Raw genomic sequence first — 25,894 nt, 5'->3', positions numbered from 1 at the left:
GAAGTTAAGGAATTGCGGAACAAAAGAGTACCATTGGTTAAAGTATTATGGCATCGACATGGTATGGAGGAGGCAACACGGGAAACAGAGGAGTCAATGAGATCACAAGATCCAAATCTATTTTCAGTAACAAATTTCGAGGACGAAATTTTTAAAGGGGGGGAGAGTTATAACGGCCTAATTTTCAGTGGTGTCGGAAATGGTGATTTGAGATCACTAAATTCGACAAATAAGATTGAACAAGATAGTAATTTAATATTTATGAGTCAAGTAAGAATTTAGAAGAATTTGTGAAATGGTGAAATTAGTGAATTAAAAGAATTTATTAGGTCAAACGGGTCAAAAATGAGGTATCGAGACCTCAAAGTTGAAAATCGAGCTATAAATATTTTTATAAATATTTATGGAGTGTCATTGAGTTAGTATTAAAGTTTAGTTAGAAAATTTTAACGCTTGGATGGCTAATTAATTAAAAGGATTAAATGAAAATAGCACAAAATTTGTTAAATTGTGAGTAAATAGCTTAAGTATTTAAAAAGATGGATTTAAAGAGCAATTAGACCCAAAGGTTAATGGCTGGACGGTTTGGGTATGAAATAAGCAAGAAAACAATGTGAACAAGGGGCAAAATTGGAAATAGATAAAAGTTAATAGTTAAATAATGATGTAATTGAAAAATCTAGACATTTCTTCATATTTTCTCAGCCAAAACGCCATAGAAGGTCTGGAGAAAGCTGGTTTTTCATATTTTTACATCATGTGAGTCTAATTCTTGCTTTTTCTTGATAATTTTTATGTTTTTATGACTTTTACAATTAGGTCCACTTGTAGAATTCATTAGTTTTTGATTTTATGGGTGAAATTGGAAGTTACCCTGGATGGATAAGGAATTTTATGATGAATTATTATGAAATTTAAGTTCTAATTTCATATTAAGGTGGTTTTATTAAGTGATTTTGATAGGAAATGATATTTAGGACCTAATTGTGAAAAAGTTGTGAATTGAAGGTTGCTGTTGAAATTCAGAATATAAAAGGTTTTGAAATAGTTTATAATGATAAAATAAAGTGTTAATTGAGAAAAATTAGTTCAATTGATGGGTGAATTGAGTAGGGACTAAATTGTGAAAACTGTAAATTTTGGGGTAAAAGTGCAATTTTGAAATTTGAACAGCATAAATTGTGAAGTGAAATAGAAATCAAATAAATGCTAATGAGTAGAAATATTTTATATTATAGATCAAGAATCCAAAGAAGAACGAGGAAAAGAAAAAGTTGCGGAATAGTCCCTAAATTTCAATATCTTCTACAAATTAGCCGGGTAAGTTCATATGGTTGAATTTAGATGTTTATTTGTGAATGATTGAAGTTTATAATGTGTTATTATATACGAATTTGTTGTGGGATTGTGTAGATTTTGTTAATGAAAGAATAAATGTGGAAATGCAAATTAGGAAAACGCAGGATTGAGTAACGTTCAGTATCGTGACGTGTGATGAATTGATTGGATAAGACCATGGTTGTTCCATGGCAAAGTGTGAAATGTAGGTATGGTATCATCCATACTGAGTTGTGAAATGTAGGTATGGTATTATCCATATTGAGCTGTGAAATGTAGGTATGGTATTATCAAATCCATACTAAGTTAAGAAATGTAGGTATGGCATTTCCCATACCGAGTTGAAAATGTAGTTATGGTATTTCAATGAGGAAAACCATACTGAGTTGTGAATCGTGGCATTGAGCAACGACGTACTCAATTTCGTAAGCCGCTTCCTAATTTGATTATAAGAAATAAAAGAGAAGTGATCCAAATGGAAGAGATTGAGTAGTTATTCTTGTTGAGCTCAACTATGTGAATTATTATAACAATGGTTGTGAATCGCAGGAAACTTTAGTAAGTGTTTTGGTATTGTTTGGAAATATTATGTTTGGTAAGCATTACTTTTAACCTATGAACTTACTAAGCTTCAATAAGCTTACTTGTGTGTGTTTAATATTTTTATGTAGATTGACTTGAAGTGAAGTGGGTAGATCGGATCAACACAACAAAGCACACTATCCAGATCAATTCCGTAGCTTTTGTTTTATGTTTGAAGATTTATATGGCATGTATAGAGTTTAAATGAAATGAAGTAAAGATGTTATAAACTAGTTAACAACATTTTGTACTAAAATAGTTTTTGGTTAGTAGCAGTAGTCTGAGTTTGAAAATTCACCATAAATCATAAAAATATAATTATAGGTTGAATAAAATATGAAATTAAATCTTATTGAATCTAGTTTCACATAGAAGAAACGGTGTAAGAAAAAGGCTTTCATATCAGGAGATATTTGAATTTTTGTGAGACAAGGTCAGAGTGATTTTGAACTCCCCTGTTCTGATTTGTAAAAATCATTAAAAATTATAAAAAATTAATTAGGAGTCATACTATATTTGTATGGATTCCTTATTGAGTCTATTTTTAATAGAAATAAACGTCTTGGTTATTTAAATTCTGTACATGGAGAAATTTGGTTCGTAGTGAACAGGGGTCAGAGCAGCCGAACCCTGAAACAGGGGAGACTTCAACTAATAAACTGTACTAATTGGCCCAACCAAAAATTCTAGAAAAAAATTAGTAAGTAGATATATGAGCCTAGATTTGGGAAAAATTTACGGATTTATATTTCGAGTTTTGTAACTCGAGATATGATTTTTTTTGCATCTGTAACGCAGTTGGACAGCTTGTCTGGAAAGTGTGATATAAATTGTTTGAATTTGTTTAAGTGCTCAAATAAGTTTAGTAATGCCTCGTGCTCGACTCCGGCGACGGTCTCGGGTAAAGGGGGCGTTACAATTTAATTGTGCAATGAAATAACACAATTAAATGTTTGCTTTAGTGGTTAATGGCTTTGAGAAGTGTTGGAGAAATCTTGGGTTTAAACTTGGGCTTTAGCAAAAATTTTGGTATTAAGTGAAAAAAAACCGGATGCTTGAATGAGGGCCTTTTAAATTATTGTGGTAAATAAATGACACAAGGAAGCATGTAGTCTAGTGGTTGTGGCCTCATTAAGGTTGTATGGGAGCTTGGGTTCAAGCCTTGGCTCTTGCAATTTATTTTGTTTTTTTAAAGGAACACGGACTTTGGCCTTTAGACCTTATAATTAATTGGGGATAAAATATGACACAAAAAGCCTTGTGGCTTAGTGGCAAGTAGCGTGTGGAGCATTTAAGGGGAGGCATAGGTTGAATCCCATGGCAAGCAAAGAGCATTTATTTTGCTAACAGGGTGCAAGAGTTGGTGTTGAATTTAAACTCTAATGTTGGAGGATCCCACATGAGGAAGCTAATATAAGAGTGGTTGTGAAGTCGGCTTTAAATAGAGGAACCATGAAGAGAGTAAATGTACCTTTCTTGGTGATCCCTTTCATTGTATGGCGTGCTCGTTTGGGTTGGGCGTCGGCTAAGAGTGCTCGGAGCGTGGATTAACTCCGGTCTCCTATCGTGTGTATTTCTTACTACTCTAGTGAGGATGGCTACTTGGTAGGAAGGGTCATGTGGGCCTAATGGGCCTACTGGGCTAATTGGATAAGTTGTTTGATTGTGTAGTAAATATTGGGCTAGGCTAGGTGAATCTAATATTTGTGGCTAGATTTGGGCTAAAAGGGCCACACGAGCGTGTGGGCCCATTTGGGTTGAGAATGGGCTTTAAGGCCATTAGTATTGTTATCCATATTTAGAATACTTTAGTTTACCAATTATTGTAATACCCTTAACTTGTAAAATTACCAAAGTACTCCCGATTTATAGAATTACCGTTTTACCCTCAGGTTATAGAATTACCGTTTTACCCTCGATTTGTAAAATTACCGTTTTACCTCGATTTATAGAATTACCGCTTTACCCTCGGTTATGTAATTACTATTTTACCTCGATTTACGTAATTACCGTTTTACCCCAATTTACATAATTACCGCTTTACCCCGATTTACATAATTATCATTTTACCTCGATTTACTGAATTACTGTTTTACCCTCAATTTACGTAATTACCATTTTACCTCGATTTATAGAATTCTTGTTTTACCCTTGATTTACGTAATTCTTTGTTTTACCCCGATTTACAAAATTACTAAAATACCCTTGGTTTGTGAAATTACCGCAATACCCTCAATTTGTAAAACTACCAAAATACCCCGTATGGTAAAATGACGAATATGCCCTTATGTTAGTATGGTGATGTGCTTAGGATTTACATATATTGATGTTGGATTAGTTAAGTTTGAGTGACGGTGGTGGTTATCGTGGCGATTGATTTTGGAAACGTTTCAACTTCAACCCATAATGTGTGTACTAACCTCTAAATAGCTTAGTTTAATATTTCTTTGAAAAGTCAAAGCTTCATATTTTAGTGATTCGGAATTAATATTTAGATCTATTTTCACGCACGTTTAAGTTGGATTCACAACGGATATGGGGTAGGAAGGTATTTGGAACGTTCTTCAATGAGTAGATCTCTTGGTAAGTATTGAACCTTCTTTCCATTTGTATCTTGTGGTTTAAGAAAACCGAAAACCCTCCGTCGACTAAGGCTAAAAGGGTTTTGGTGTTATTTGGTTTGTTGGTGCTAGTGAGGATTAAAGGTGTCGATCGAGGAGTGTGTGAAAAGCTTGGATCATCGGAGTGACTAAATCTAGTCATCAACTTCTAAGCAAAGGTATGAACCCAGGGCCATAGGGGATGGTGGTAGAATGTGTAAGTGATGATAATAGGTAGTTTTCGATTTGGTTTAATATTAACATGGTCTAATCTATAAGTGGTTGATTATAGGAGAAATCGCATAGGAGATCTCGTCAAGGAATATCGCAAATCGTGTGTAACGAACCCTTTCATAGCTTAAAGCGATAAAATGTCGAAGGTAAAATGCCAAATTCGGCATTTCGAGGACTTATGAGCAAGTTTAACGCTCACTAGTTAGTTAGAATCAATGAGACGGTGATCGAGAACGATGGAAAGCGGTAAGAATGTGATTTTTGGCGTTCTTGGTAAGTTGGGCCTCAAGGTAGAAGTGGGGCCCATTGGGCTTCGGGCCCATTTGGGTAAAATTGGTAGAAAACGGAAATCTGTTATATGGCATGATAAGACCGTTAAAACCGTTATGGAATATAGGCTAAATGGGCCTAGATGACGAAATTGGCTAAGTAGGGCCCATTAGGGTTTTAGGCCCAATAATTGATTTCGCTAAAAATAGGCCGAATCCTTTGTTTGCACCCATGGATTGTTAGTAATCGTTAATGAACATGGAAACCCTAATTTTGGTAAAATTATGAGATTACCCTTATACCATAAAATGACCGCTTTACCCCTAGGTAAAATGACCATTATACCCCTAGAGTTTATGTATGATTTTAATACATGGGATTTTGATAAATATGGTATGTATGAGATGCACATGACATGTATGATATACACATGACATGTATGATATGCACATGATATGTATGATATGCACATGATGTAATCATAACTGCATTGGGTTGGGTTTTATATGGATGGAGGAAGTGAAAAGGGCTTATGCCCCGCTTATCAAAAGGGCTTATGCCCCGATTATCAAAAGGGCTTATGCCCAGATTATAAAAGGGCTTATGCCCCGATTATTGAAAGGGCTTTTCCCGATTATTAAAAGAGGCTAGGCCTCAGGTTATATGATAAAGCAAACTATCTTGCCGATGGAGAGTATGGCGGGGTGGGTCGAGTTAATCCCACATGGTGTGTTGGTTGGTACGGGTGGAGAGTAGCGGATGGTGGGTTGAGTAGTCTCCCAAATGGGTTGCATTCTTTCATTGAAATTATATGTGATATTGAAATGGGCCTAAGGGCCATACAGATTTCTGAGAAAGGCTTGCCCAAGAATATGAAATATGAAAAGGCTTGCCCAGTGTTATGGAATATGAAACATGAAAAGGGCTATGGCCTAGTATATGTTGAGATTGGATTTGGGCTTAGACCCAACAGTCATTATTGTTTTGGGCTCGAAAGGGCTTGTTGCACATGAGTTTCCAAACTCACCCCTTTCCTTAACCTTGCAGTGAGCCTTGATGTGGGGACTTGGACCGGAGAGGATTCAGAGTGGCCACGGTGATCATCTTTGGGCTTTTAAATAAGTATTGGTTTTCATTTAATTTCCTTTAATTATTATTTATTTTTGGGTTGTAATAAGGCCAATTTTAACTTTCCTTTTATTTCTTTTCGAAATTATACTAATTTTAATAACTTTAAAAATTGGTTAATAATTATTCAAATGGGCTAGACTTAGGACGCGTTTTCAAAATGATACTTGTTTTCAAAATATCTCAACACCACAATTAATCGATTTATCAAAGACGTCCACTTAAACAAATTTAAACTCGATATAACAAAGTGTGGCTATGGTTGTGGGCATGTCAGGATTGGATCCAATTAAAGAGCTTGGTACTTAAGCGACCTTCATGGCTCACCTCCTCTCTCGAGATACCTACACGGTGCCCAGACTTCCATACACTTTGTTAACTCAATAAAATGTATGGTTTTAAAACACTAAAACGGAACGTGGGTTTTCAACTCCAATGTAGCACGTCAGATTCGGCCATAACGTCTGGGCCGGGTTTGGGGTGTTACATTTAGTGGTATCAGAGCCTAGGTTGCAACAACTCGGCTGTGGATCGGGTCCAAAAATTTTTTTTTCAAAACTTTATGCCAAAATGGTATTTTGGAAAACCCGACTTTTGAAAACAAATTTTTGTTTAAAGGAGATAATCTCGAACTTGTTTTTTTTATGATTGAAAATGGATTTCAAAAGTTTAAATCTTTTGAGTTCATCTTAAAACCGAGGAGGTTGCATCTTGAATCCCGGCACCAAGTCTGTAAGTACTTTTTTTCCTACACCGTAATGCACTCAAATAATAATCTTGTAGTTAGAATCGAGCCTTTTGATATGAAATCGTAGATAGGGTAGAACTAAAAACCCTAAAAGATTGAAACCGTGGTTAGGATATGATTCTATAAGAACAAAAACTTGAAAATACTCTCTGCATAAGATATATGAATAAATAGTAAAACTTTTGAGATCTTTGTAGTTATTTGATATGTCTTGGTAATGTAGAGTATTGATATGGATTCGAGGGTAAGCAAAGTCCGCCAACTTCGGTAGCGGTAACTCTGAGCTTGGTACCGAGGCACCGCCGAGATAGTAAGGAAAGTGGTAGAAAGTATTGGATACCAAAATTAAGGAAATTAGGGAAACGCTTCAAGTAGGGTGCTTGGAGTGTAAGAAAAGGAAGGATTCTAGTTCTTAGAAAATGTGAAACATGTTACGACACGACCAAACTATCCAATCTGCAAAGACTGCAACGGACGTCATCCGGGTGAATGCCATAGGAAGACAGGAGCATGTCTTAGATGTGGGTCCAAGGAGCATCGAGCTCGGGATCGCCAAGTTTATTTTATTTAAATATGTGTTATGAATTGTATGCGTGCTTGATAAATGTTTCTTTACTTTGGTAATTAGATGTTCTGGATCGTACTAAGAATTATTTTTAATTAGAGTGCGTAGCGGAAGCATAGAGGTTTGACTTGAGTAATACGGTTAGTTGATAGTTGGAAATTTCGAGGACGAAATTTCTTTAAGGGGAGTAGAATTGTAACACCTCGAATTTGGGCCTAGAAGTATTGGGCCTTGAGTGCGGGTCCGTAAGGAGGTTGTATATAGGTATTTAATTGTGCAATGAAATAACACAATTAAATGTTTGCTTTAGTGGTTAATGGCTTTGAGAAGTGTTGGAGAAATCTTGGGTTTAAACTTGGGCTTTAGCAAAAATTTTGGTATTAAGTGAAAAAAAAACCTGGATGCTTGAATGAGGGCCTTTTAAATTATTGTGGTAAATAAATGACACAAGGAAGCATGTAGTCTAGTGGTTGTGGCCTCATTAAGGTTGTATGGGAGCTTGGGTTCAAGCCTTGGCTCTTGCAATTTATTTTGTTTTTTTAAAGGAACCGGACTTTGGCCTTTAGACCTTATAATTAATTGGGGATAAAATATGACACAAAAGCCTTGTGGCTTAGTGGCAAATGGCGTGTGGAGCATTTAAGGGAGGCATAGGTTCGAATCCCATGGCAAGCAAAGAGCATTTATTTTGCTAATGGGGCTGCAAGAGTTGGTGTTGAATTTAAACTCTAATGTTGGAGGATCCCACATAAGGAAGCTAATATAAGAGTGGTTGTGAAGTCGGCTTTAAATAGAGGAACCATGAAGAGAGTAAATGTACCTTTCTTGGTGATCCCTTTCATTTGTATGGCGTGCTGCGTTTGGGTTGGGCGTCGGCTAAGAGTGCTCGGAGCGTGGATTAACTCCAGTCTCCTATCGGTGTGTATTTCTTACTACTCTAGTCAGTAGGATGGCTACTTGGCCGCGATGGTAGAAAGGGGTCATGTGGGCCTAATGGGCCTACTATTGAATTGGATAAGTTGTTTGATTGTGTAGTAAATATTGGGCTAGGCTAGGTGAATCTAATATTTGTGGCTAGATTTGGGCTAAAAGGGCCACACGAGCGTGTGGGCCCATTTGGGCCGAGAATGGGCTTTAAGGCCATTAGTATTGTTATCCATATTTAGAATACTTTAGTTTACCAATTATTGTAATACCCTCAACTTGTAAAATTACCAAAGTACTCCCAATTTATAGAATTACCGTTTTACCCTCGGGTTATAGAATTACTGCTTTTACCTCGATTTGTAAAATTACCGCTTTTACCTCGATTTACTGTAATTACCGCTTTTACCTCGGTTATGTAATTACTATTTTACCTCGATTTACGTAATTATCGTTTTACCCCAATTTACATAATTACCGCTTTTACCCCGATTTACATAATTATCGTTTTACCTCGATTTACAAAATTACCGCTTTTACCTCGATTTACGAATTACCATTTTACCTCGATTTATAAATTCTTGTTTTACCCTTGATTTATAGAATTCTGTTTTACCCCGATTTACAAAATTACTAAAATACCTTTGGTTTGTGAAATTACCTAATACCTCAATTTGTAAAACTACCAAAATACCTGTATGGTAAAATGACGAATATGCCCTTATGTTCCGTATGGTGATGTGCTTAGGATTTACATATATTGATGTTGGATTAGTTAAGTTTGAATGACGGTGGTGGTTATCGAGGCGATTGATTTTGGAAACGTTTCAACTTCAACCCATAACAGTGTGTACTAACCTCTAAATAGCTTAGTTTAATATTTCTTTAAAAGTCAAAGCTTCATATTTTAGTGATTAGGAATTAATATTTAGATCTATTTTCACGCACGTTTAAGTTGGATTTACAACGGATATGGGGTAGGAAGGTATTTGGAACGTTCTTCAATGAGTAGATCTCTTGGTAAGTATTGAACCTTCTTTCCATTTGTATCTTGTGGTTTAAGAAAACCGAAAACCCTCCGTCGACTAAGGCTAAAAGGGTTTTTGGCGTTATTTGGTTTGTTGGTGCTAGTGAGGATTAAAGGCTGCCGATCGAGGAGTGTGTGAAAAGCTTGGATCATCGGAGTGACTAAATCTAGTCATCAACTTCGGCAAAGGTATGAACCCAAGGGCCATTGGGGATGGTGGCAGAATGTGTAAGTGATGATAATAGGTAGTTTTCGATTTGGTTTAATATTAACATGGTCTAATCTATAAGTGGTTGATTATAGGAGAAATCGCATAGGAGATCTCGTCAAGGAATATCGCAAATCAGGTGTGTAACGAACCCTTTCATAGCTTAAAGCGATAAAATCTTAGAAAGTAGAAATGCCAAATTCGGCATTTCGAGGACTTATGAGCAAACAATAACGCTCACTAGTTAGTTAGAATTGATGAGACGGTGATCAAGAATGATGGAAACGGTAAGAATGTGAGTTTTGGCGTTCTTGGTAAGTTAGACCTCGGGGTAGAAGTGGGGCCCATTGGGCTTTCGAGCCCATTTGGGTAAAAATTGGTAGAAAACGGAAATCTATTATATGGCATGATAAGACTGTTAAAACCGTTATGGAATATAGGCTAAATGGGCCTAGATGACGAAATTGGCTAAGTAGGGCCCATTAGGGGTTTTAGGCCCAATAACTCGATTTCGCTAAAAATAGGCCGAATCACTGTTTGCACCCATGGATTGTTAGTAATCGTTAATGAACATAGAAACCCTAATTTTGGTAAAATTATGAGATTACCCTTATACCATGAAAATGACCGTTTTGCCCCTAGGTAAAATGACCATTATACCCCAGGGTTTATGTATGATTTTAATACATGGGATTTTGATAAATATGGTATGTATGAGATGCACATGACATGTATGATATGCACATGATATGTATGATATGCACATGATGTAATCATAACGCATTGGGTTGGGTTTTTATATGGATGGAGGAAGTGAAAAAGGGCTTATGCCCTGTTATCAAAAGGGCTTATGCCCTGCTTATCAAAAGGGCTTATGCCCCGATTATAAAAGGGCTTATGCCCCGTTATTGAAAGGGCTTTTGCCCAGTTATTAAAAGAGGCTAGGCCTCCGGTTATATGATATCATGACTATCTTTGCCAATGGAGAAGTATGGCGGGGTGGGTCGAGTTAATCCCACATGGTGTGTTGGTTGGTACGGTGGAGAGTAGCGGATAGTGGGTTGAGTAGTCTCCCCAAATGGGTTGCATTCTTTCATTGAAATTATATGTGATATTGAAATGGGCCTAAGGGCCATACTGATTTCTGAGAAAGGCTTGACCCAAGAATATGAAATATGAAAAGGCTTCGGCCCAATGTTATGGAATATGAAACATGAAAAAGGGCTATGGCCCAGTATATGTTGAGATTGGATTTGGGCTTAGACTCAACAGGCTATTATTGTTTTTGGGCTCTGAAAGGAGCTTGTTGCACTGTGAGTTTCCAAACTCACCCCTTTCCTTAACCTTGGTGAGCCTTGATGTGGGGACTTGGTAGGAGAGGATTCAGAGTGGCCACGGTGATCATCTTTGGGCTTTTAAATAAGTGTTGGTTTTCATTTAATTTCCTTTAATTATTATTTATTTTTGGGTTGTAATAAGGCCAATTTTAACTTTCCTTTTATTTCTTTTCGAATTCTACTAATTTTAATAACTTTAAAATTGGTTAATAATTATTCAAATGGGCTAGACTTAGGACGTGTTTTCAAAATGATACTTGTTTTCAAAATATCTCAACACCACAATTAATCGATTTATCAAAGACGTCCACTTAAACAAATTTAAACTCGATATAACAAAGTGTGGCTATGGTTGTGGGCATGTCTAGGATTGGATCCAATTAAAGAGCTTGGTACTTAAGCGACCTTCATAGCTCACCTCCTCTGTCTCGGATACCTACCGGTGCCCGACTTCCATACACTTTGTTAACTCAATAAAATGTATGGTTTTAAAACACTAAACGAACGTGGGTTTTCAACTCCAATGTGGCACGTCGATTCGCCATAACGTCTGGGCCGGGTTTGGGATGTTCTGAATGAACTTAAGACGAGAGGCGGTGGTTAGAGTTCTTTGAAAGACTATGATTTGGTTATTGACTATCATCCGGGAAAGCTAATGTAGTTCTTGATGCCTTGAGTCGAAAGTCATCCTTGTTTGCACTTCGGGCAATGAATGCTCATTTGGTTCTTAATGAAGAAGGTGTTGTATTAGTAGAATTGAAGGTAAAACCAATGTTTCTTCAACAAATTTAGAAGGTGCAGAATGAAGATCCAAAATTGGTGTTGAAACGGCAAATGGTTCGGGATAATTTAGATTCAGAGTTCAGTATTGATGATGAAGGTATATTGCGCTATCATAATAGGATTTGTGTTCCAAATAATTCTGATTTAAAGAATGATATTCTTTCTGAAGCACATAATAGTATGTATTCTATTCATCCGGTAGTACAAAAATGTATGGTGATCTGAAAAAGACATATTGGTGGCTGGTATGAAAGAGAAATTTCGAATTTATTGCAAAATGTTTGATTTGCCGCAAGTTAAAGCAGAGCATCAAGTGCCAACGGGTTTATTACAACCCATTATGATTCTGAATGGAAGTGGGAGCATATTTCAATGGATTTTGTGTCGATTGCTGTGACTCCAAGAAAGAAAGATTCGATATGGGTGATTGTTGATAGATTGACAAAGTCAAGACACTTTATTCCGTCGAGCAGTTTTTCACTTAATAAGTTAGCAGAATTGTATGTGTCAGAGATTGTGAGACTACATGGAGTTCCAATATCTATCATTTCAGACCGGGATCCGAGGTTTACTTCAAGATTTTGGAATAAATTGCAAGAAGCTTTAGGCACCAGATTGAATTTTAGTACAGCATTTCATCCTCAAACAGATGGACAGTCAGAGCGAGTGATTCAAATTTTAGAAGATATGTTAAGATGTTGTATACTCGAGTTTGGTGACAGTTGGGAAAGGTATTTACCGTTGGCTGAGTTTGCTTACAACAATAGCTATCAGTCTAGTATAAAAATGACACCATTTGAGGCTCTTTATGGTAGAAAATGCAAGACTCCATTGTGTTGGTCTGAATTGAGTGAATCAAAAATAGTTGGGGTTGATTTGATTCGAGAAACCAAGAGAAAGTCCGGATTATTCGAGATAGTCTAAAAGTCGCTTGGATCGTCGGAAGTTATATGCGGATTTAAAACGAAGAGACATAGAATATGCATGGGTGATCGAGTATTTTAAAAGTTTCACCATGGAAAAGGGTGTTACGATTTGGTAAAAGGAAAATTAAGTCCGAGATTCATAGGGCCATATGAAATTGTGGAAAGGGTTGGTCCTGTGGCTTATCGTTTGGCTTTACCTCCGGAACTTGAGAAGATTTATAATGTGGTTCATGTGTCTATGCTAAGGCAGTATAGGTCAGATCCTTCACACGTAATTCCCCATACTGAAATTGAGCTTCAACCAGATATGACTTATTCAGAAGAACCAGTGAAGATTTTGGCTCGTGAAGTTAAGGAATTGCGGAACAAAAGAGTACCATTGGTTAAAGTATTATGGCATCAACATGGTATGGAGGAGGCAACCTGGGAAACAGAGGAGTCAATAAGATCACAGTATCCAAATCTATTTTCAGGTAACAAATTTCGAGGACGAAATTTTTAAAGGGGGGAGAGTTGTAAGGGCCTAATTTTCAGTGGTGTAGAAAATGGTGATTTGAGATCACTAAATTCGACAAATAAGATTGAACAAGATAGTAATTTAATATTTATGAGTCAAGTAAGAATTTAGAAGAATTTGTGAAATGGTGAAATTAGTGAATTAAAAGAATTTATTAGGTCAAACGGGTAAAAAATGAAGTATCGAGACCTCAAAGTCGAAAATCGAGCTATAAATATTTTTATAAATATTTATGGAGTGTCATTGAGTTATTATTAAAGTTTCGTTAGAAAATTTTAACGTTTAGATGGCTAACTAATTAAAAAGGACTAAATTGAAAATAGCACAAAATTTGTTAAATTGTGAGTAAATAGCTTAAGTATTTAAAAAGATGGATTTAAAGAGCAATTAGACCCAAAGGTTAATGGCTGGACGGTTTGGGTATGAAATAAGCAAGAAAACAATGTGAACAAGGGGCAAAATTGGAAATAGATAAAAGTTAATAGTTAAATAATGATGTAATTGAAAAATCTAGACATTTCTTCATATTTTCTCAGCCAAAACACCATAGAAGGTCTGGAGAAAGCTGGTTTTTCATATTTTTACATCATGTGAGTTTAATTCTTGCTTTTTCTTGATAATTTTTATGTTTTTATGACTTTTACAATTAGGTCCACTTGTAGAATTCATTAGTTTTTGATTTTATGGGTGAAATTGGAAGTTACCCTGGATGGATAAGGAATTTTATGATGAATTATTATGAAATTTAAGTTCTAATTTCATATTAAGGTGGTTTTATTAAGTGATTTTGATAGGAAATGATATTTAGGACCTAATTGTGAAAAAATTGTGAATTGAAGGTTGCTGTTGAAATTCAGAATATAAAAGGTTTTGAAATAGTTTATAATGATAAAATAAAGTGTTAATTGAGAAAAATTAGTTCAATTGATGGGTGAATTGAGCAGGACTAAATTGTGAAAACTGTAAATTTTGGGGTAAAAGTGCAATTTCGAAATTTGAACAGCATAAATTGTGAAGTGAAATAGAAATCAAATAAATGCTAATGAGTAGAAATATTTTATATTATAGATCAAGAATCCAAAGAAGAACGAGGAAAAGAAAAAGTTATGAATAGTCCCTAAATTTCAATATCTTCTACAAATTAGCTGTAAGTTCATATGGTTGGAATTAGATGTTTATTTGTGAATGATTGAAGTTTATAATGTGTTATTATATACTGAATTTGTTGTGGGATTGTGTAGATTTTGTTAATGAAAGAATAAATGTGGAAATGCAAATTAGGAAAACGCAGGATTGAGTAATGCGTCAGTATCGTGACGTGTGATGAATTGATTGGATAAGACCATGGTCGTTCCATGGAGAAGTGTGAAATGTAGGTATGGTATCATCCATACTGATTTGTGAAATGTAGGTATGGTATTATCCATACTGAGTCATGAAATGTAGGTATGGTATTATCAAATCCATACTGAGTTAAAAAAATGTAGGTATGGCATTTCCCATACCGAGTTGAAAAATGTAGGTATGGTATTTCAATGAGGAAAACCATACTGAGTTGTGAATCGTGGCATTGAGCAACGACGTACTCAATTTCGTAAGCCGTTTCCTAATTTGATTATAAGAAATAAAAGAGAAGTGATCCAAATGAAAGAGATTGAGTAGTTGTTACTGTTGAGCTCAACTATGTGAGTTATTATAACAATGGTTGTGAATCGCAGGAAACTTTAGTAAATTTTTGGTATTGTTTGGAAATATTATGTTTGGTAAGCATTACTTTTAACCTATGAACTTACTAAGCTTCAATAAGCTTACTTGTGTGTGTTTAATATTTTTATGTAGATTGACTTGAAGTGAAGTGGGTAGATCGGATCAACACAACAAAGCACACTATCCAGATCAATTCCGGTAGCTTTTGTTTTATGTTTGAAGATTTATATGGCATGTATAGAGTTTAAATGAAATGAAGTAAAGATGTTATAAACTAGTTAACAACATTTTGTACTAAAACAGTTTTTGGTTAGTAGCAGTAGTTTGAGTTTGAAAATTTACCATAAATCATGAAAATCTAATTAGAGGTTGAATAAAATATGAAATTAAATCTTATTGAATCTAGTTTCACATAGAAGAAACGGTGTAAGCAAAAGGCTTTCATATCGGAGATATTTGAATTTCGTGAGACAAGGTCAGAGTGATTTTGAAATCCCTGTTCTGATTTGTAAAAATCATTAAAATTGTAAAAATTAATTAGGAGTCATACGATATATTTATGGATTCCTTATTGAGTCTATTTTAAGAAAAATAAACGGCTTGGTTATTTGAATTCTGTACATGGAGAAATTTGGTTCGTAGTGAACAGGGGTCAGAGCAGCTGAACCCTAAAACAGGGAGACTTCAACTAATAAACTGTACTAATTGGCCCAACCAAAATTCTAGAAAAATTTAGTAAGTAGATATATGAGCCTAGATTTTGGGAAAATTTACGGATTTGGATTTGAGTTTTGTAACTTGAGATATGATTTTTTTCATCTGTAACGCAGTTGGACAGCTTGTCTGGAAAGTGTGATATAAATTTTTTGAATTTGTTTAAGTGCTCAAATAAGTTTAGTAATGCCTCGTGCTCGACTCCGGCGACGGTCTCGGGTAAAGGGGGCGTTACAGCAATGGCCGTACTTAACTTGTCTCGCATCTTTTACTATTTGGACACTCTTTTAGCCAACTTGTATCTATATCTTATGTTACGGTTTGGGGGGAAGATGCCGAAATGAATATCGCTCTGCCATGATTGAATTCTAATGCCTTTGTTTATCTAATGAACAATGCAGATGCATTTCACCATTGATTCAACATTCTATGTTTCATTCACATTTATGTTATATCTTACATTACAGATTGGGGGAAAGATGCCAAGGTGAATACTGTTCTGCCATGATTAAATTCAAAACACTTTTTGGTTTCTCATTATATATGTTCTTTTCTTTTCTTTTTCTTTTTTTGATTTGTATCTTATCTCATTTTAGAGGCTACTTGAAAGATATTTAAGTGACTACTTTTCTGCCTTGATTCACTATTGTATGTTATTATGTTGGCTTGTATTGACCACGACCTTGAGTTGTTATTATTACTATTTTCTTTTACAGGAAGTGTATGCAGTAGCCATCGTTGGTCCTTTTCAATTGCTGTAACTAATTTATTGGATTTAACAAATGGGTAGCTTAGGATACTGAGTTTCCATTGATTGCAACTGCAAAAGCTTTACAAATTTTCAAGAAGAGGAGCCAATGGTTGCATGTTATTCAAGTATATTCATCTATTGGTATTCTTGCTTTGTATTTTCCAGCTTCTAAAATACATTCAGTCATTGATGCAGGAAGCTTTATATGTTTAATAATTTTCTATTAATATATATTAGATTAAAATAGTCTTGTATTATCATATTTGATTCTATAGAATACTCTCGGTCAATATTTTAAAGGAACCTTAATGCTATTCTTTGTGAATAGATACTTTAAATCAATGTTCTTTGTGAAGTTTGGCACATGTAAAAATGAAGTTGCATGAGAGTTTGTGATTACAAATTTAAATCTATATTGTTCATTTTTACTTTTACATGAAATTTTTATATTATACACGTCTAGCAACATAAATAAATTAACGAAAATATGTTAAAAATATATATACACAATATAACAATTTCATTAGTTCTTTTCTTTGTATATCAATATCATCTATGAGTAAAAATATTTGAGATAATATATTCTTGAAATTATTCTTTTAAATTATTCTTCAAGTAACATAGAGATTATGATATATATGCTAAATTATTTGTTTTGCTAATAATATTCTAACACATTAAATATGCATTATATTTTAAAAATAATAAAGTAGGTTGTATATTATTTTTGTAATATTATATATTATTTTTATTAATTTATATTTTAATAATTGCTATATTAAGAATATTATTAAATTATATATTATTATTGTTAAATTATAATTAATAATAAATTTATTAAAATAGGGTTAAATTATGTATTATTATTTTTATTAAATTATATCTAATAATAATCCTATTAAATTTAATAACAATAATCATCCTTTTAATAAAATTTCTGCTAAGGGTACTCTGGTCATTTCAGCTTCTTTTTTTATGCTATTACAACTTTATTCCATTCAACCAAACACAAGAATATTATTTCAGTTCTATTCCATTCCATTCAACCAAACAATTGAATTGCTATTACAGTTCTATTCTATTACAACTCTATTCTATTACAGTTCTATTCCATTACAACCCTATTCTATTACAGTTTTATTTCATTACAACCTTATTCCATTACACTTAACCAAAGGTGGCCATAGAGTTTTACCTAACCCCTGTATTACGCCTAATCCTAACTTATTTCAAACAAGAGAGAAAGAGAGAGATCTCTCATCCATGCTTTGCTCCATAAAAATAATAAAGTATTAGCAAATGATGATTGCATGATTGAACCTAATCTCCTTTGAATTCAATTATTTTAGCTCCAATCGATTGATTATGACACTTCCCACTGCAACCTTAAATCAGGATGAGAATTTGCACTCTTATTGGCATGATGTTGGCTCATTCTGCACTAATTCAAAACTTACGGCTCAAGTCACGAGCTTTTAACCCCACCCATCTTTGAAAAATAAACCCAACAACGAAAGGATTGTCAAAAAAATTTAACCTTTCAATCATTTATTCGTTCAAATGAACAGACAAAACCACAGAAATCAAAAAGATTTTCGTTTTTTAATTGTATTTGTTGATGATAACTTGGGTGTTTAGAAAAGGTTAGGCAGGTTGAATATCAAGTTCTCACTCAAAGCTTTTGCCCGACTGAGTCACTCTCAGCCAACGCACTATAAACCACTTGTACCTACCATTGCAGATCAGCTCTGTCAATCAAACCAGCAAATATAACATCCTTTCCCTTCTCTTTTAATCTTTCTTGTCTTCTCATTCACCTCGCTTTGTTGTCCATCAGTTGAGGATTCTTGTCAGCAAATAACGCATGGCAGAGGAAGAACCCAAGAAGGTTGAAACCGTAACCCCCTCGGAGCAACCACCTCCCGAAGCCCCCAAAGACGTTGCGGAGGAAAAATCCGTAATCCCGCCTCCTCCCTCTGAAGAAAAACCTGCTGAGTCCGCCGCACTCCAAAGTATATACCTTTTTTGTTTTTTTCCTTGTTTAGTTTAATATTAGGATAGGATTACTATTGTTGTTATCTTTTTCCTTTTAAATTTAATTTTGGTGTTTATGGCAGAGGCCGCAGAACCGACTGAGGAAAAGAGCACGGAGAGTACTGTGGACCGAGGTAATTTCTCCATATCTTAAGGTTTATTAATACTTGATTCATTATGAAGGTTTAAATGTAATTACTATGATCCAGATACTGTGCTTGCTAGAGTTGCGACAGAGAAGCGAATATCACTGATCAAAGCTTGGGAAGAGAGTGAAAGAAGCAAAGCTGAAAACAAGTATGAACTGTTCTTCACTTTGGTTTTTTTTTCTTTGAAATCATTGAGGAAACTTGGTGGTATGAATTTTTGCATAACATAATATGCCAAGTGCCAACAAAATTATACTTTTTAACTGCTTTTGGTTTAGATTTTCTGGCTTTTATGTTACCCAAACTCTGGAGTTTATTGAAAATGTTGGGCAGAGCTCATAAAAAGCTTTCCTCTATCGAGGCATGGGAAAACAGCAAGAAAGCTGCTCTGGAAGCTGAGCTGAAAAAGATTGAGGTACTAATTCCATTCCTAATCTTTCCTTAACCCCAACCCAAACAACACTCGGTGCTTAAATCCACTGAAATACCTCCGCCAACCCTGAATTATATAACTGTTCAGCCTTAATCCACAAGGAAGCAGAAGAGAAGAAAGCTAATACTCTTAAATGTTATGCAGGAAAAACTAGAGAAGCAGAAAGCTGAGTATGTGGAGAAAATGAAAAACAAAATAGCCTTAATCCACAAGGAAGCAGAAGAGAAGAAAGCTATGGTTGAAGCCAAGCGTGGGGAAGATCTTCTCAAGGCTGAGGAGATAGCTGCCAAGTACCGTGCCACCGGAACTACTCCGAACAAGGTCCTTGGTTGTTTTTGAGGGTCAAATTCCTCTGGTTTAGGAAATGGGATCTTTTGTATATTTGCTTTTAGGATGTCTTTGGTTTGGTTTTATGTAGTGAAGCATTGGCCATTGTTCATTATTCTGTGTGTGTATATAGATATAGTGTTATACCATTTGGAACAAATTACTTATTGATTTGTAAGTAACAAGTTTGATGTAATAATGTTTGAATCATGTAGATTATAGATTGAAGTACATTATTTATGTTTTAATATTCACAATCCAGCTTTTCAGCATGGTTTTAGCTTAGTTGCTCTATCTATAAGGCAACTCCTAGTTTGTGACATGAATGCTGCAATCGATTAGGTTCATGCAATCTTCAAATGAAGGTTTTATTGACTAATTTAATGATGATTGAAAAGCAAAATCTCCTTGATTTTCATCTTCATCCATTCCTATCCCTTGCAATAGTTGTTTAGTTTCCAGAGCTTGACACCCATAATCCTTCATGCTGCTCCATTATCCTTCAAACCATCAATAGTTCTCTGTAGTTGACTCTACAACATAATGTTTGTCTGTGGAATCTGATACTGTAAGGGGCAATAACATTGGATAGATGGGTCATCAATGAGGTTAAAAGAATAGACATTCCCTCTCCAATCAACTGCATAAAACACATCTTCAAAGTCTTTGGGTAATGCCTATGATTGGTCTAAAAAACGTTAAGTCTACCAGACTCACCAAGTATAGCCATTACCATGTAATCATCAGGGCTTGATTCTGGGTTAGCAGAAAATACAAGCTTTTTTCTTAGGCTAAATTCAAATACTGCAACGTTGTAATAATGCAATGATCAATCATTGGAGCCTAGCCCTAATGCCTAAACGAGAATGGAGGTATTACAAGAGTAAAAGTAATGCAAACTGATACGTTGTCCAGCGGATTGAATAAAATGAAGAGCGATAGATTCCAAATACCTTGGACATCTCTAGGGACAAGAAGCATTGGAAGACATGGGTAGGGAGAAGGAGCATTGAAAGTTGTGGAGGCAGAAGTTGTTGATTCTGTCCATTGCAACACTGTGCCACGTTTTGCATACCGCTCCAAATCGCAAATAATCAGACACGGAAACCAGTCGTGCTAATATCAAATCAACCAGGTCCCTGGATAACCCTGCCCAATCTGTAAAAACACAAGACCAAGATCATACAAGTTATACAACACTAAACATACATTTAAGACACAAATTACTGCAACTCACCTGAATCCATGTTCTAGGTAAACAGAATTTGGTTTTATGTTGGCAGCTGAGATTGTTATTTTATATCAGTCGAAACACTAGTGTTATGAGATCCAATACGTTTAGAACTCGGAAACCCTCTTGTATATATATACATATATAAAGATTGAGACACTAGTTCTGAGATCCTTCGAAACTCTACTGGGTTAAGGCCTCCCGGAAACCCCAATACGTTAGCATTTGAGATGGGAAAGATGAAATGTTGTAAACTACTACTGCCTTGTAAAGTGATTAAAAAAAAAAGAGACGCTATTAAAACAAGCAGGGCAGGTGTTTTTCTGAGGGATTTCTTAGCAAATACATGTCGAATAATGGTTAGAGCAAACCAGGGAAAAGCCTAATAAATGTAAATTAATAAGCCAGCTTTTGTTCAAAATCAAGAATTAATAGCTAAGAGACCTTGGTACTATTAATAAAGGCTGATGTTTTAGACCTCGATGGCCCAAATTTAAATTTAATTGCAACATGTGAATTTTGTTAAATTCTTTTCAAAGTAATCTAGTTTATGTCCGGTTCTTTATTCACTATACATTATGTTGATTCATCCAGCTTTTGTCCAATTTTTCATTCACTATGCGTTATGTTGATTGAATTCTATATTGTAATTAGTCAGAATTGTAAATGATCTATTTATTAGTGAAACTTCAAAATATATATATATATTAGTAAGGTGGTTTATATCTCAATCGGGTACAATTTCAATCACATGATTTCACTTAGCACCCACAGGTCCAATTAATATATATATTTTTTAAAGTTTGGATTAGAGCGTTTTGAAAAACCTAAAATGAAAGTTCTGCTCACATTTAGCATCATGCTTGCAGGACATACATAACTAATTACTATGGAAGCAAAGCAAAGCAGTTCTGTATGAAAACATTCACACATCCATGACCAAGATACATGACATTAAACCTCAAAACAATGGCATCTTAACAGGTCTGATAGCGTATAAAACCGTTAATATAAACCATCCAAGTAGGGAGACTAGGGTGGTTACGGACGCAGACATGATGGGCTGTGACTGGTAATGCCAAATGGTTCGTAACCAAATTAAAGTACTAGAGTTTGCCATACATCAAATTTTCGGTCAAGCAAATTAGGAAAAGTAAATAAGACAAGTCTCTCATTATATACCGTTGCGTACAGGCAACAGCTCTTGGAACCAAAGCGATACTCTCATGATGTAGCTGTCAGAAAGCGAGCAGAAAGATTCACAATCTTGGCATCCCATGCCAAAGTCATATACTGATCATGTTGAACTGGAATCTAGAAAGCTGCTGAGGAATGGTTGATATGACTGGCCCATATCTCTGTTCAACGTTTAAATGTTGTTTGTTACAAAGAACCAGAAGAGCAATAAAGCAATCATTTTATCCTTTAAAGAAAAAAGAAACAGTAAGGCATATCTAAGCAGCGAACCTACTATTTACCATTTCATTAAAACAGTAGAAATACAGAGGAAAGGCAAAAGAGACCTAAAAAAAGACTTTGTGGTAATAACGTAATATAGCAGACATAAGATAAGAAACATATGATTTGATAACAGTAATTTGCCACAAACACACAGTTCATTCTCCATTTACGCTTTCCCAAGCTTTTAAAATCTTCTACAACTCAAATAAGAAACAGAAGAGAGGTGCAAACTCAAATTATAAATCAAGTTGAAAAATGGATTGGGAAGTAGGTATACTCCTAACCTGCACATTATCGTAGAGCTCAAACAATGGTACAGCAAGAAGTTTCAGATTCTTCGGTACTGCAAAGTACTCTTTCTCAGACAAGTGGACGAGGAAAAGCTTCTTGCACTCCTGCAATATTAATGACAGAGGAAGTTGAGAAAAGATAGCATAGTTCATAAGTAACATGAAGCTGCTATTACCTTGGGTTTTGTAATGTGGGGAGGGCAATATGGATACATCATTGTCTCAAAATTGGGCCTCCACCAGATGGCCACAGACTCACCAATCTACAATAATGTAACAAGGAACAGAATTTAGCATTGAAAGAAATTGTTTGCATATTACATCACTGCAAAGTTCAAAGGACACAGAAAGGGAAACCTGCTCTCCTCACCCTAGTGAGATAAATACTACAAATCTATACCTGCCAGTCTGGCACAAGAGCAGGTGAATTAGCTCCAAGCTTGCTGGTCAGCTTCCTCTTCAGACCCTCAATCTCTGAAGCCAAAAGAAAGAAGATCATAAGTATTACAACCAACATATAGTTTCCAAAATAGCACAGCTGAAAAGATGTATGGAGAGAAGGTGACAGAACGTAGCAGAAGTAAAAGGATAGTATAAGATGATACCATTTTCTCCAGGCTTCAGGCGTCCACCAGGAAGTTTGCAGAATGTGTTCCCAATTTGCAGAAGAAGAATGTGAGGATGATTATGTTCTTGGACCTGCATGAGAAAATAGAATAAGCAATCAAAGAACAAACATTAAAATGGTCATCTTAGAACCCTAATTGCTAAGCCACAGAATGATAATAGTATTGTTAAGTTACAGGTAAAGAAGGATGTAGCAAAAGTATAACACAAACTCATAATGGCAAAAAGGAATGCTAATTCTTTTATAGATATTACCATAGTCAATTTAAAACATACAAATGTTTAGTGCCTCTAGAAAGGAATACATTATGTATTAGGATGTCATTCCTCTTTTCTTGAGGCATAATCTTCTCTTTACATATGCAAGACATAGTTGAAAATTTCTGCCAGGTTGACTATTGTGATCATACATATACACTTTTACAAGCTATAGATCTCTGAGATGCAAAAACCTCCCATTCTATGACAAAAAATGAGACAGCATATGCTTAAGCATGAACCAACTGAAATATCAGAGCAGCAGAATTGATAAAAACGAAAAGCTGATATACAATTACAAACCTTTTCCTCCTTCGCTAAATGACTAATATACAACCTTAATGACAAATAAAATAATGGCCTTGAAATGTAAGAATAAGAGACTTTATAACACTCTTGAATCATCTTTTTCTTTCTGAATGGAATCATTTAACCAAATATTGAACATGTCAACTTTAAAAAGCCGACATCTCCAAATACAGTAGTTCCAAATCTCTAATGTTAGTGTTACTATCTCACAATAACTTCAAAATTTACGGTGTATTCTAATTTTTCCACTTCATTAAAATGATGAAGCACCCAATCCCCAATAAAATGCATTTATCATCTCACAATAAAGATAACTATTGTTATGACAAAGTTAAATACAACAAAGAGCATAGTGTTTCAAAAGTTTCAGTGCAATGAATATAACTAGCCAAATCTACATAAAATAGGCAACAGAGGATAATCATTTTAATAATTCAAAATAAAAGCAATAAAACATGATTGCATGACTACCATGTGGAGAAATCAAGGAGTGAAAAATATTACCATAAATTTTCACAAAAGATAATGAATCATAAACATTACAAGGTAAATTCTAACAGAGCATATTATGACATTATGGCAAACCAGAAGCACATTAACATACCAGTAAAATCGCTTCAACACTTGTTCTCATGCCCTCTTTCATATAACTGCAATTCACAATCCAAAGAAGCAATTACAAACTTGAGCTTGTATAAACTAAAGTTTCAACATGCCAGTCTTAACAGTAAACTTGTCGAACCATAACTATTCCTTCAATGGGACATTTTAGTTTAGAGCCTGAATTTGCTTGGGTTTTGCTTAGGGATTTTGGAAATGAGCGATATGAAGGTGCATTCTTTTTCCACTTTCTTTATAGGAAGCGATTTTTTTTTTTTTAAATGAGGCACCATTTTCCTTTAAGAGAGAGAGAGAGAGAAACCCTTCCCACAAACAGGGAAAACGAAAAGTAGACAACTTTCCCAAACCCCAGTTCAAATTTAATTTTTATCAGTAATTTCGTTTTTGATTCATAAATTCCTCCGTTCCAAACGAATCTCCTTTTGATTAAATATGATAGATCAAAACACAAACGCGTCTTAATCGCAAATTAAAAAATAAAAATAAAACATCATTATAAAAAAATAGAACATTAGCTTAGCAATCAGGGAAACGGAAAGGATCATTGGGGGTTTATCTAGGGTCTTTGAAAAATCCAGCAAAAAATGTAATTGAAAAACGAAAATAAAAAAGGAGAAAGTGGTAAAAAATTACTTGACTTTCATGCGAGCAAGGCGATCGGCAACGGACGTGTCCTTCTCCATCTTCGGCTCTTTGGTGCCGAAGGTGTAGCTGGACAGAGGATACGTGTTCACGACAGGTGACGATACCATCTTTCTCCTCTCCCAGGATTTTCCTAAATCGTAACTCTATAAAATTATCGAAACCTTTCTCTTTCCGGCGGTAAAACTAAAACGGTTTCTTAATAATTATATTTGGTACAGAAAAAAGGAAGAGGAAATACGGAGCGAGGCAAACCGAGAGACAAATAGGCTATTGTCGTACTTATATTTTGGTTAAGTCCACCATGATTCATTATACACTTTTTGCAAATTTAGAATTTAATTTTTATATTTTTACTTTTAAGAATTTAGTCTATTTATTTTTTAGATTTTAAAATTTGGTCCTATTGTTGGCACAGTTAAAAAATATTTTTTTGGGTTAAATTTGTTGATGTGGTATTGATTTCAACAAGTTAACAAAGAAGAATCGTTCATACAATTATTATCGATATGTAGCCCTTTCAACATTATCAATATAAAAGAAGCGAATAAAACCAAATCTTTTGTTGCTTCTGCTTCTCTTTTGTGGGATGAAAACATCCACAACCTTTCACTTTCCATAGGTTATGAAAATCCTTCCCAATTCCCGCCAATGCAATCTAGTCAAAATGTTATTAACAAAAACTGTAACACCTCACTCCTAACCCGATCGTCGGGTCTAAGATATGAGGCACCACATTCTTTGCCAAAGTAACTACACTTTCATTTCAAAATCTAGGAAGACAATTCATACAAGATAGTCAATATTTAATATTTCTAAAAACATTATTTATTCAAATCCAAGTTATAAGTAGGCTTACGAAAGCTCTCATGATACCCTGATAACAATTGAGGGACTAAAATGTAAAAAATAATTAAATAGGTGAGTGTTGTTGCAACATCAATGAGTATTGTCACAACAATGTGGGCAATAACTTTATGTCATGACTTCAAAAGGGTTGAGTCACGACCATGAAGACAGTAATCTGATGTCGTGACTTCGACAAGAGAATGTCGTAACATTGATGGTAAAGGGTTTCGTGTTGCGGCTTCAGCAAAAGCAAGTCGTGACATTAAAGGCAATAGGCTAAGGGTTGTGACTTCAATAGGGGAAT

The 25,894-nt window shown here is 34.9% G+C and overlaps 2 protein-coding genes and 2 long non-coding RNA genes across 4 annotated transcripts; 2 read left to right on the top strand and 2 right to left on the bottom strand.

The window, feature by feature from the left end:
• Positions 1 to 677: 677 nt before the first annotated feature.
• On the top strand, positions 678 to 2,075 carry LOC128280648 (uncharacterized). The gene is made up of 3 exons (XR_008270742.1): positions 678 to 759; positions 1,239 to 1,320; positions 2,010 to 2,075. It is a non-coding gene; the product is annotated as an uncharacterized LOC128280648 (long non-coding RNA).
• Positions 2,076 to 17,869: 15,794 nt separating this feature from the next.
• On the top strand, positions 17,870 to 19,559 carry LOC108461722 (remorin-like). The gene is made up of 5 exons (XM_017761645.2): positions 17,870 to 18,371; positions 18,477 to 18,527; positions 18,603 to 18,690; positions 18,876 to 18,957; positions 19,120 to 19,559. Exons 1-5 carry the CDS (start codon positions 18,224 to 18,226, stop codon positions 19,312 to 19,314), a joined length of 564 nt encoding a protein of 187 aa, XP_017617134.1. The 5' UTR covers positions 17,870 to 18,223; the 3' UTR covers positions 19,315 to 19,559.
• On the bottom strand, positions 19,145 to 20,927 carry LOC108461723 (uncharacterized). The gene is made up of 3 exons (XR_001867835.2): positions 20,540 to 20,927; positions 20,256 to 20,460; positions 19,145 to 19,868 (listed from the first exon to the last, which is right to left on the bottom strand). It is a non-coding gene; the product is annotated as an uncharacterized LOC108461723 (long non-coding RNA).
• Positions 20,928 to 21,442: 515 nt separating this feature from the next.
• LOC108461538 (pre-mRNA cleavage factor Im 25 kDa subunit 2-like) lies at positions 21,443 to 25,037 on the bottom strand. The gene is made up of 7 exons (XM_017761406.2): positions 24,733 to 25,037; positions 24,083 to 24,128; positions 22,890 to 22,983; positions 22,685 to 22,758; positions 22,461 to 22,547; positions 22,279 to 22,389; positions 21,443 to 21,891 (listed from the first exon to the last, which is right to left on the bottom strand). The coding sequence occupies exons 1-7, from the start codon at positions 24,849 to 24,851 to the stop codon at positions 21,820 to 21,822; spliced, it is 603 nt and encodes a 200-aa protein (XP_017616895.1). The 5' UTR covers positions 24,852 to 25,037; the 3' UTR covers positions 21,443 to 21,819.
• Positions 25,038 to 25,894: the final 857 nt, after the last annotated feature.

The sequence above is a fragment of the Gossypium arboreum genome, chromosome 9 (assembly GCF_025698485.1).
Source record: "Gossypium arboreum isolate Shixiya-1 chromosome 9, ASM2569848v2, whole genome shotgun sequence".
Taxonomy (NCBI): domain Eukaryota; kingdom Viridiplantae; phylum Streptophyta; class Magnoliopsida; order Malvales; family Malvaceae; genus Gossypium; species Gossypium arboreum.
This window is presented reverse-complemented; position numbering and strand designations above follow the sequence as displayed.

What these genes read in the sequence shown, in the direction of transcription:
- LOC108461722 (XM_017761645.2), top strand. Translation starts at nt 18,224, where the DNA reads ATGGCAGAGGAAGAACCCAAGAAGGTTGAAACCGTAACCCCCTCGGAG. An exon ending in AGAAGCAAAGCTGAAAACAA is followed by an intron (nt 18,691 to 18,875) that starts GTATGAACTGTT and finishes AATGTTGGGCAG; the next exon opens with AGCTCATAAAAAGCTTTCCT. An exon ending in CTGAGCTGAAAAAGATTGAG is followed by an intron (nt 18,958 to 19,119) that starts GTACTAATTCCA and finishes AATGTTATGCAG; the next exon opens with GAAAAACTAGAGAAGCAGAA.
- LOC108461538 (XM_017761406.2), bottom strand. Translation starts at nt 24,851, where the DNA reads ATGGTATCGTCACCTGTCGTGAACACGTATCCTCTGTCCAGCTACACC. An exon ending in CTCTTGTGCCAGACTGGCAG is followed by an intron (nt 22,548 to 22,684) that starts GTATAGATTTGT and finishes ACATTATTGTAG; the next exon opens with ATTGGTGAGTCTGTGGCCAT. An exon ending in AGCTCTACGATAATGTGCAG is followed by an intron (nt 21,892 to 22,278) that starts GTTAGGAGTATA and finishes AACGTTGAACAG; the next exon opens with AGATATGGGCCAGTCATATC.